At 37.5% G+C, this 12511-nt stretch overlaps 1 protein-coding gene and 1 pseudogene across 1 annotated transcript in view; one reads left to right on the plus strand and one right to left on the minus strand.

Moving 5' to 3' along the window:
- Positions 1 to 2899, minus strand: part of DHX40 (DEAH-box helicase 40) — a 47172-nt gene extending 44273 nt beyond the window's left edge. Inside the window, exons 1-3 of the mRNA XM_002923320.4 lie at positions 2716 to 2899; positions 1712 to 1879; positions 529 to 674 (exon numbers count right to left, since the gene is read on the minus strand). Coding sequence (XP_002923366.1) covers positions 529 to 674; positions 1712 to 1879; positions 2716 to 2827 — 426 coding nt within the window. The 5' untranslated portion in view covers positions 2828 to 2899. The remainder of the gene's footprint in view (positions 1 to 528; positions 675 to 1711; positions 1880 to 2715) is intronic.
- Positions 2900 to 6320: 3421 nt separating this feature from the next.
- LOC100465600 lies at positions 6321 to 7025 on the plus strand (annotated as a pseudogene).
- Positions 7026 to 12511: the final 5486 nt, after the last annotated feature.

Here is a 12511-nt window from a genome sequence, read left to right on the forward strand (position 1 = left end):
AAGACAGAAAGTAGAATAGAAGTTACCAGAGGCTGGAGGGAGGAGGGAATGGGGGAGTTAATGTTTAGTAGATAAGAGTTTCTGTTTGAGAGAATGAAAACATTCTGAAAATAGAGTGCTGATGGATACACAACATTGTAAATGTATCTCATGCCAATGAAATGTAAAACCTAAAAATGGTTAAAATGGTAAACTTTACATTATATATATTTTAGTACAACAAAAAATTGTTTTAAAGAATACAAATGTAAGTTACAGGTCCAGGACTCTTACAACTAAAAAATATAAGAGAATCCTTAAAAAAATAAACATAGCTGTCACTTATAAACTAATTGAGAAGGGAGAAAAGAGTAAAATTACTAGACACTTCAGAGCTAAATCATTTAACAATGGACAACAAAAATTAATTCTAACCTGGGGCTTCGTTTCTTTAAAATATAAATGCAAATTTGAAGTTCTAATCTTTCATAACCTTCTCCAATCTTTCTGTAAGTTTACAGGACTAAAACTGCAATAAAACTTTTGTACCTTAGAGCTGCAATCATCGAAACGAACTTGGTACCCTACTTTGGATCCCAAAGTGCATTTCATTTCTTCAGCAACCCTCTGAGCAACTGATATAGCAGCGACTTTTCGTGGTTGAGTCACACCAATCATACCATGTTGTGAAAACCCTATCAGAACCAGAGGTAAAAAACACAAAATTGTTAACAATTGCTTCCAATTAGAGCTAAATTGTTTTGGACGAATCAACACAAACTGTTCCAAGTGTTTCCAAAAGAAAACTGCAAATTAACAACATACTGTTTTACAAACGCACCATGGCAATTTAAGTAGTAAAAAATTAGAATACATATTTTACATTCAAAATATATGTATTTTAATTAGGTTTTCCCCCCAATTTCAGTCTGAAGATTTACTTTAAAGAGTAAGCCAAAGATGTTTAATTCTTAGGAATCCATACAATTTCACAGACTTCCTAAAAATTTACTTTTGTCACAAAAGTTTAAATATACTACTTTCACAGATTCATTTTCTACCATTTTAGTATCTCTGAAAGATAGATGTGTCTTACAGTTGATGGTATTTTTTTCTTTAGTATGTATGTAGTATGTATTTTTTCTGTAGTATGTAAAATAGTGGTATGTCTTAATAAATGGCACATTAGATTTGGTGCATTAGACTAAGTTAATACCAGCTAAGAAATGAGTATCATCCAATACAATTTCACTCTATACCAACCTTATGATATTAAGTTTTACCATACTGAAGGAAAAGACACTTTAAGGGTAATTTGTTAGCTGGCTTGGGTTATGGAGTCAGGGAATAAATATTTACCTGGTAATACTCTGGAAAAAGAACCAAGAAATACTAATGTCAGCAATAGATATCACTATATTCCTGTAAATTATTTCAATACCCAATGGTTAACAGTCTACTGCAAATCAACCTCATTCTATAGCAAAGAATCAATACCAACCTATAATCGAGATTATTATGGTAATTAAAAAATGGAAAAATCATCATCTGAATTAATGCCTGAATATGAAATAAGACCATAAAAAAGCAGGGAAGGTGTAGGGAGGATGTGCCAAGAGAAGAACTGGGACTGTAGAACAAATGGTGGGTATTTGTGCAATACAGAAGTCCTATTAGCTTTTAAGAGAATATATTTTTAAATACTCCCAATAACATCCCCGAATAAAATTACCTGCTTCATAAAGATATTTTGGGAGTTGAGTTGTTTTACCGCTTCCTGTATTTCCAGTAACAATAAGGAATGAATTCTCCCTCACAGCTTGAATAAGCTTTTTTCTTTGTTTTTGAATAGGAAAAGTTGGAGTAGTTCCTCCCTCCTGTGATGTGCATCCTTTCTCTTCTGTAATAACAGAAAAACAATTGTGCAATTAAAAGGACTGTAAAGATATCTTTGACTCAATTTCCCAGAACTGAATAAAGACAATAGAATTTTAGGGCTGGAAGGGATCAATCCATGACTTCTCAGGCAAATCATCTATGTCCAATTTGTATGCGAGGGTTTACAAGCCTAGAACAACTTTTTAGTAAAATCTAACAACATGAGGATTTGCTAATGCATGACTCAGAGTACCTGACAAACTAAGCCTGGCACAAGGCATGTATTTGCAAGCATACCTATAAAGAAGCGCAAAACCCAATTTTATTAAATAATAGACCAAAAGCTAGAACACAGCAGGAAACTCCCAGCTGAATTAAAAAAAAAAAAAAAAGCCACCTGTGTTTGTTCTGATTCATGGTTCAAGTTAGGTCCCTGTTCAGAGTGACTGATATCCCAGAAGGCCAAGTGGTGGGTAACCATGGAAACTGGCTCCTGGAAACTGGCTCCCTTCATACCATACCCAAAGGCAGGCTGGCGGCCCGACGAGTGGGGGGGGGGGGCGAATGGATGGATAGAGAACAAAGGCTTTATAAGCCTCTTTAAGAGGAGAACGGGTCTAGACGTTGGGGTTCACTTTTCTGTCCCCCAGCAAGGTTTTCACCCAACTTGGATCTGGGACCGCCCCCCTCTAGACCAAAGTGCTCATTGGACGCAAAGTTCGCCTCTGGCTTGGAGGGCGAGGCGAACGCTGCGGTCTCCTCTCCACTTTTCTCTGCCCGCCAAAGGCGCACTTTTATCCCCCTAAAACCCCCATGCCGAAACTCCCGCTGGCCTCCGCAACGTCCCGCGGACCGCACCTCTATCAGCGATGGAAACAGCCGAAGGCCGCTCTTCCTGAAGGTCTATTGACCGCTCATCCTCCTCCTGCCGCCTTGGCGCCCTGCCCGCGACGGCGGGAAACCGGGACATAGACCTGGCCCGGAGCGGAGGTGAGCACGTCCACCGATCTGGGGAGATGGGAAGGGAAAGACGAAGACGCGCCCTGATGACGTCGAGGTGTTTACTTCCGCGCGTGCGACTTGGAACGAGGGGAGGGGGAACTGTTTGGTGACGTGGCGCGCGGCCGCTGGAAAGCTCTCCCCCCTACCGGGCGACCCGGTAGGGCCACTAGCCGAGGGCCCATCCCGGAGGGTTTCCTCTCTTGTGCAGGTGTGCGCTGTCCCTTGGGGGGGCGAGGGGGAGAGATCGGAAGGACCCCTTCCTACTTCTCTTGTGCGCAGGAGGGCCAAGTGACACCCCTTTTCTAAGCTACTGTAACCCTGTCGTGCCTTCACACACCTAACGTGACATGACCCTTTGCCAGGAGCTGGAACCTTCCTAGAGTGCATCGTTCCACAACACATTCTCACCTTGCTAATTCTGAAATGACCTGTTCATTTCAGACTACTGAGTTGCAGAGCCGAACTTCGAGTTCTGTCCAAAGCTTACGTCCCACACGCTGTTCATTTCCACCATAGGGCCTTCCATTTCAATTTATTTTACTCCCCTTTCCCCTAACTAGAACGGAAACTTAGAAAACCACGGTACACTCAGCCCAGCAAAGTGATTCAGAATGGGCCATCAATACTTGTTGAATTTTTCGGATGGTGAATGAATTATTGATCTTCAGAGGAATTAAGCTCACTTGATGGGTATGGATTTCTAGGAAACCACAACAGCAGAAAAGTTAAACAAATGCAACAGAGGTGGGGCGACTTTTTCAGAAAAGGTACTTTGGGGGGCAGATCTCGTTGTAGAACCTTCCAATTTTGTAAATAATGTCAATTGTAACAAAATCAATGCTAGAAGACTATTTATTGGGCTTTTCGACCATCCCCACTATTAGAATTAACCAACAGTGCCAAAGAAGACAACTCAAAGTTGTCCCTTTACCATTAACTAAAGGCCAGTAATGCTCCTATCTGATCAGGCTTCAAAAGAGGTCATTGGACTCCAAGATTTTTCTGTGCTCATTAAAAATGTACCAACTGCTTTTACGTGGGACTGATTAACATCTCCTAAAAAATAAGTTTATTGGGTTTTGAATGATACCAAATGATATGCAGCTAACAGCTCTGTATCTCCAAAACCTGGGAGCTACAGGAATAAACCTGGCAATAGGAGTACATCTCAGCTTTCTCTCATGCATTAAAGGAATCTCCCAACCTTCTGGATTCTGTTAGAAATTCAAAATATTACAAATCAGGAAAACAAACCAAAAAAAGCTAAAATATATTTGTAGTACAGGCAAAGTATTGTTTAGTACTGGCCAAGGTATTTTAGTACATGGTGGCTCTTTCGAAGTCACATTATAAGAAAATGAACAATCATTTCAGACCAATGATAGCTAACATTTACTGAGCACATAATATTCAAACATTTAATATGAATTTTTTCATTTATTCCTCACAAAAGCTCAGGGAGATAGGCTATTATTACACCTAATTTTCACATGAGAGAGTCAAGGCTCACATACTTGCTCAAGACAACAAAACAAAGAGGCAGTAGAACCAGGATTTGCCACATGAACAACCACTATACTGTAATGGGAGATGGAATTATCTAAATTATCTAAATCTTGGTGCCTAACATATTTTCTTTCAATGTTTGCAAGTCAACTATTGTAGAATGGCTCCATTCTTGATTGAGAATCACATAATGAGGGTATCCAGAAATAAACCCTCAAACTGAGAATGAAGAAAAGTAAAAGTGAAAAACTCAGATGTTTAACATTGTTGATTTTAAAACCAAGGACATGTAAACCATGTTACCATTAATAGCCATTTGCTCCAGGCTACTCCAAATTAAAAGATCAACAATTCTTTCCTGCCCAGTGAGTTTACAAATTACAATGGCAAACAAGATACAAATAGACAGTAAAAATAGGGGAGGAAATGGGTTGAATCGAAGAAGAAATTTTAGTGTTGCAAGCAACATTGAATCGATTTCCTGTTATCTTTGGGTCACAAGAAAAATCTGAAAGATGTGATATTTGAAGAAGTGTGAGAAGTATTAATTGCACTCTGCTGCTGTTTCATAGGTAGTCTTTCAAAATGTTTTTGAATCCAAGCAATTTGTCTCTGAGCATCCAAAAGAAAGGAAGGAGGCTCAATATTAGAGACTTACGAAAATGGAATAGGATTTTAAAATCATCTTCAGGAAAGAAAGGACACAATAGAGTCAATGTTACAACTTAAAAGAAATTACTGGAGCATAACAAAATTTATCAAAGATGTTAATACAATAAAATCCAGAAAGTTACAAACACCAGACCAGTGGTGATATGTAGAAAGCTAATCTGTAACAGGAAGTCAAAAGAGAGTGAGAAATGGTGTCATAGTACATGCGTTTTTTTTTTCATTCATGAATTTGACCAAAACAATAGTTGTCTTGGTAAAGAGAGGCAGAGAGACACCAGACTGTAAGTGGGTGAGAAGAGAATAAGAGAGCAAATTGAAAATATGCTTAATGCGTTTGGAGATGTTTGGTTAGAATCAACTAAGGTAAATGAAAGGGAAAGAAAAGAATAGCCAGAACAAGATGCCACTGCTACAGTGTATATATGATGATTTTAAAGAGACCTGGTCAATGAAATCATTGAGGTACAATTAGAAGGTGTGTTTAGGAGAGTTGAAACACAGAGGTACTGATGAAGGAGAAAAAGTGAGTTCACATTTTGAGAAAGGATCTAGGGTTGGAAGAGACAGAACAAACTTTTAGTTAAGGTAGTATTATAAGTCTGCATTTGTGGCAGATTTGTATTCCCAAATATGAATCTGATTGTTTCTCTGTATTTTCCTTCCCTATTTCTCTCTTACTTATAAACCAAGGGCCTTTCTTCCTCTCCAGCCCTCACCAGAGCAGAAATAAAGATCCAAGGACACTGCTGACCTAAGGGCCAAGACCAGAGCCTCCTGAGCTTGAAGAATTGTTTTTTTTCTCTCAGGACTGCTAGGACTGGACCTAGCAAGACGGAAGAGAGAAAAAAAGAGTGTAAAGAGAAAGGAGAAATAATAGCAGGAATAGAGCAAGAGAAGTGAGCAAGAGAAAAAGGCCTGAAAGTTCTAATGGAAGGCATTCAAGATGAACCGTCCTCAAATGTGGAACCCTCCTCCTTTAAAAGTAAATCAAGGTGAGGGGCACCTGGGTGGCTTAGTCGGTTAAGCTTCTGCCTTGGGCTCAGGTCATGACCTCGGGGTCCTGGGATCTGGGATCGAGCCCCACATCAGGCTCCCTGCTCAATGGGGAGTCCGCTTGTCCCTCTCCTTCTGCACCTCCCCCCTCACATGCACACACACACTCTCTCTCTCTTTCTCTCTCAAACAAATAAATAAATAATCTTTAAAAGCCATCAATCAATCAATCAAGGTGACCTTTCCAAGTCATTGGCTATGCAGGTTGGAGCCAGGGGTCCTGTGCCGAGATGCTCCAAAGCCTTGTTAAAAATGTTTAGGTCCCCATGAGGTCCTATTATATGCAAGTTTACGAGGATATTTGGGTAGGAATGCGGTTAATGGGCTTCATCGTTTATAAAATCAGGATTGCTGATAAAACAAGTAAAGCTTTGAAGGCTTCAAGTCCTGCACCTGCTTCAGGTCATTAATGAACTTTACTTGGATTACACATCAGATGGAACATCAGTCTGGCTGTAAATCTCAGCAAGCTCTGTTAGATGGGAAGACTTGTACGCTTGTCGACTTGTTGTTTCCTTTGTAGCATGAATAAATGTAACTGAGGGGCACCACAAAAAAAAATCAAAAAACAAATGGCCAGTTTGTTGTTTAGCAGTCTTGATACATTGTACATTCTGAAGGGAATGGAAGTATAAAAAAGAACCTCACTCACTATGCTAGGTGGAACTAGACAGAAACAATTGGGAATTTTTCTATGAGTGATGTGGTGGTGGACCCCATGCCACTGTTACATATTCTATTAACATGCCTGTAAGATGTTAGCAATTTGTAGATTTGGAAGAAAATGATAAATAGTCGTATCATAGAACTTAGGGAAGTATCCACCTTTCAGTCCAAGGTGAAAGAAATTATCACACTTCTCCCTGCTCAGTCAGGAGTCTGCTTCTCCCTGTGCCCCTCCCCCTGCTTGTGCACCTTCTCTCTCTCTCTCTCTCTCTCTCTCTCTCTCTCTCTCTCTCGTAAATAAACAAAATCTTTAAAAAGAGGAGGGCACCTGGGTAGCTCAGTCTGTTAAGCATCTGCCTTCAGCTCAGGTCATGATCTCCAGGTCCTGGGATCAAGCCCCACATCAGGCTCCCTGCTCAGTGGGGAGTCTGCTTGTCCCTCTCTTTCTGCCCCTCCTGAGCTCCCCACTCATGCTTGCTCTTTCTCTCTCTCTCTCAAGTAAATAAATTTGTTTTAAAAATCTTTAAAAAAAAAAGTATTCAGAAGTCTAAGTCAATCTCATATAAAAAAAATTAAAAGAGAAATCATCACACTTTCTTCTCTTTTTAATCTCATGTTTCTGGTGCCCAGATATTAAGATCTGAGTTAGTATCACAGAGCCCCTCACCAAGCAGTCATTAAATCATTCATCAGTAGTATAATTTGAGAGATCGATAAGGATTGAGACACTTCTAATCATTGTCAATGAAAATTGATGCTTTACACATATGCATATAATCTTGAATAAAAGTGTAGAATTCCATTATTCTATTAGTAAAATAATGCCTTTTTCAAAAGAAGGCTCAATGATTACTCTAACTTCCTATTCATTCATTCATGTATTCATTCAGCAAACATCAGAATATACAACTCTTACATGTATCCTTTTTAATAGCCATACAGAGACATAAAAATATGTGTAATACATGATCCCTACCTTCAATGACATTACATATGTTCAAGGAGATAAAATATTTAGAAGAGGAAAAACTAGCTAGAATAATCAGGGAAGGCTTCTTGGAGTTAGTGGCCTTTGAATTGAGATTTGAAAGTTGGGAATATTCCAGTAAATGCCAGGGAAAGATCCTAGTTAGAGGAAATCTCACAAAGGCACAAATAATGGAGTGATCAAGATATGATTAATTATGGATTATTGAGAAATCTACAAAATTAATATTCTATCTCCAGTCATAGTCTCTGTAAATCTTTCACTTGCCTGAAGGTGGCAAGCTGGGTTTATTTGAAACTTTAGAATCAATATTATTTGAAAGAAAAATGAAACAGTAGTATTTCTCTGAAAAACAATTTTTTCATTGACATTTAACTCATAAAATCAAAAAGTGAAAAAAGGTAAAAAATTACTAACCTTAGTTACTTACTAACATTATATTATATTATTATATTAAAATCTGTATATATTTAGTTTTTTTAAGATTCTACTTTTAACTAATCTCTATACCCATCTTGGGGCTCAAACTCACAATCCCAAGATTAAAAGTCGTATGCTTTTCTGACTGAGCCAGCCAGGCACCTGTAGTATTACTTATTTTAAGGCCATAGATTTTAGATATCTGAATTTTTAATTTAGATACTTCGTTATTTTAAATTTTAATATTTTATTTTCCTTATTAATTTCTCAATTATGATACAAATTTTTTCTTTTGAAAAAATTTGTTTATTTGAAAAAAATAGAAAAAAGAGATTATACTTTTTGTTTATTTAAGATTTTATTTATTTATTTTGACAGAGAGAGACAGCCAGCAACAGAGGGAATAGAAGCAGGGGGAGTGGGAGAGGAAGAAGCAGGCTCCCAGTGGAGAAGCCTGATGTGGGGCTCGATCCCAGAACGCTGGGATCACGCCCTGAGCCGAAAGCAGACACTTAATGACTGCGCCACCCAGGCGCCCCAGATTATACTTTTTTAAGTTTATTTATCTATTTTAAGTAATCTCTCACCCAAAGTAGGGCTCAAACTCATGACCCCAAGATCAAAAGTCACATACTCCTCCAACTGAGCCAGTGAGGTCCCCCTAAAAGGAGCTTATACTTTTAAGTATTAACATTAAAATCTGTGATCAGCATTTTTATACATCTTTTGAGAGTAGTCAGACTTACAGAGGCATAATTTCCAAATGGTAAAACTCACCCTTTTGTTTTAGTGTGTAGTTGTGAGTTTTATGAATTTTGACAAGTGCATATGGTTTGTAACAATTGCTATCATAAAGATATAAAACACTTCATCATTTTAACGCATTTCCTTGTGCTCCTTTGCGGTCAACGCTCTTCTTCACCTCTAGGCTCTGGCAACCACTGATTTGTTTTCTGTCTCTATAGTTTTGCTTCTTCCAAAATGTCATATGAGTGGACTTATATAGTATGTGTTCTTTTTAAGTCTGGCTTTTTCTTTCATTCAGCATAATTACCTTGAGTTTCATCTAGAGTTGAATATAGTTGTACTGTACATGAATAGTTCAATCCTTTTTGTCTGAGTAGTATTCCACAATTTGTTTACCAATTCATTAGTTAAGGGACATTTATGTGGTTTCCAGTTTTTGGTGATCATGCATAAAGTCACTACAAACATTGACATAGAGGTTTTTGAATGACTGTACATTTTCATTTCTCTTGGGTATATATCTAGACGTGGAATTGCTGGGTTAAATGATAAATTTATGTTTATAAAAAACTGCAAAACTGTTTTTCCAAAGGGACTGGAGAATTTTGTACTTTTACCAGCCATGTCTGAGAATTCCAGTTGCCCTACACCTTTCCTAGGACTTGGTATTATCAGGTTGTTTGTTTTGTTTTGCCCATTCAAATAGGTAGTAGTGGTATGTCATTATGCTTTTAATCTGAATATCCGTATGGCAATGATGTTGAACATCATTTTATGTATTTACTTGTAGTCCGTGTATCTTTGATGAAGCATCTATTCAAGTCTTCTGTCAACTTGTGTGAGAGAGGGAAGGGTTGCTTATTTTTTCAGTATTTAGTTTTGAGAGTTACTTAATAGATTCTGGATTCAGGTCCTGTGTCAGATATGTGCTTTGCCAAATATTTCGGCCTAGTCTATGGCTTGTCTTTTAATTTTCTTAATTGTGTCATCCAAAGAGAAGTTCTTTTTTTTTTTAAGATTGTATTTATTTATTTGGCAGAGAGAGAATGAACGAGAGAGCACAAGCCAGGGGAGAGGCAGGGGGAGAGGGAGAAGCATGGGAGGTGGGGCTCGATCCCAGGCCCCTGATACCATGACCTGAGCCAAAGGCAGAAGTCCAACTGACTGAGCCACACAGGCACCCCTTTTTTTCACTTTATTTTCCAAATATTACACTCTATTTTAAAAAGAGCAATTTGTGTCAAGGTCCCTCTACCTCTTATTTTATTTTATTTGGCAATTGTAGGATTTCAAGGCATTTTCAAATGACACTATCTATCTCTGCACTGTCTAGAATTATGGAATTTTAAACTCCAGCCCCCCTTTTTTAGAGATGAGGAAACTGAGACTCAAAGATCGTCAGTGAGTTGCCCAAAGTCATACAACTAGAAAAAGGCAGAGCAAAGCCTAGGGTACAGCGTTCCAAATCTCCAGGCCATTGCTCTTTCTGCCAACGGTGTGTGGCCCCCTTATGAAATGTGTCACTAGCTTTATTCCTACTTATTAAATGTGGATATTTGCTGCAATAGTAGGCTTTTATCTAAAATTTCATTTTCTGTGCTTTTCCATCTAGTACATGAAATTTGACTAAGCAAAATTAAACCCAATTCTTACAAAATACTGCCAAGCTTTATCCAGTGCCACTGGGTTTACACATCTCATCACAAAGTAAATACACACACACAAAGGAAACATAATCTAGACAAAAGAAACAAATCTAATTTAGTAATCTAAGGATTACTAAAATGCTGACATTTTAGTTGATAATTCTAAGAATTTACACTGATACATAATTTTTACTTTACATTAAATTAGCTATGTTTCTTCATTCAATTGTAAATTAGACAGAAAATTCAACTTTTTCACTACATGGGACTTTCAGCAAACTGGTGAATCAAATCTGAGTGGTCCAGTCTTGCCTTATGCAACAAAAAATTATATGAGCTGGATAAAACATAAGAAAAAGAAATCCCTTGACATTAGAAACAGATAGGAAATGCAAATCTACAGGAAAATTAAAAACTGTTATGTGGGGACAGTCTCTTATGAGGATACTTTCGGAGTGCAATATAATTTCCACAGAGTAAGCATACGCTACTGAAGATGCGTCACAACAACAAAAAGTGCACATCACATGAAGAAATAAACCATCATTAGAGAGATCAGGAACCCAGCAAACAGGAAAACTGTACCCCAAGAACTAGAAATTATAGGAAAATCCTAAGGAGACCATAAGTGTTTTAAAATATTAAAAAGATAAAAGAATAGAAACCATAATGAAACAAGAGAACATTATAAAAATAAACAGAAAGATTGAAAAAATGATAAAAAACATTCAAAAATAAAAAAGTATTCATTAAAATTAAAAACTCAATGGAGTTTAAACAAATGAAGAGAAAGTAATGACGTAGAAGACAAAGCTGAGGGAATCACCTAGAATGTAGCACTTAACTATGAAGAGATGGGAAATATGAAAAAGAAAATAAGAGATATGGAGAATAGAATAAAAAGGCCCACTATATGTTTAAATGGAGTTCCAGAGTGATGGAATAGACAGAGTAGGAAAAAAGTAATATTTGAGTAGAGAATCTTGAGCCCTATAAAGGAAAAAATAATAATCATATACACCTAAACAAAGTGAAACACAGAACACAATAGAAAGAAAGAAAATCTTAAAAGCAACAAAATAAAATAGATTACCTACTAAGGAACAATAATACATTACCAGCCAGCAGATTTCTCAACAACAAAAATTGAGGAGATGCTCAAGAATGACTCGATAAACCAGGAAATCAAAAATCAATTTAAACAATTTATGGAGACCAATGAGAATGAAAACACAAACACTCCAAAACCTATGGGATACTGCAAAGGCAGTCCTAAGGGGGAAATACATAGCCATCCAAGCCTCACTCAAAAGAATAGAAAAATCTAAAATGCAGTTTCTATATTCTCACCTCAAGAANCCTCAAGAAGCTGGAACAGCAACAGAGGGACAGGCCTTATCCACTCACGAGGAAGCAATTGACCAAAATTAGAGCAGAAATAAATGAATTAGAAACCAGAAGTACAGTAGAGCAAATCAACAGGACAAGAAGCTGGTTCTTTGAGAGAATCCATAAAATTGACAGACCACTGGCAAGACTTATCCAAAAGCAAAGAGAAAGGACCGAAATTATTAAAATTATGAGTGAAAAGGGAGAGGTCACGACCAACAACATTGAAATTGGAAGGATTATTAGAAATTTTTATCAACAGCTATATGCCAAAAAACTAAGCAATCTGGAAGAGATGGAGGCCTTCCTGGAAACCTATAAACTACCAAGACTGAAACAGGAAGAAATAGATTTTTTAAACAGGCCAATTAATTATGAGGAGATTGAGTCTGTGATAAACAACCTTCCAAATAACAAAACTCCAGGCCCAGACGGTTTTCCTGGGGAATTCTACCAAACATTTCAAGAAGAAATAATACCTATTCTCCTAAAGTTATTTCAAAAAATAGAAACAGAAGGAAAGCTACCGAACTCATTCTATGAGGCTAATATTACCTTGATCCCC

This window comes from Ailuropoda melanoleuca, chromosome 13, assembly GCF_002007445.2.
Source record: "Ailuropoda melanoleuca isolate Jingjing chromosome 13, ASM200744v2, whole genome shotgun sequence".
Classification (NCBI taxonomy): Eukaryota; Metazoa; Chordata; class Mammalia; order Carnivora; family Ursidae; genus Ailuropoda; species Ailuropoda melanoleuca.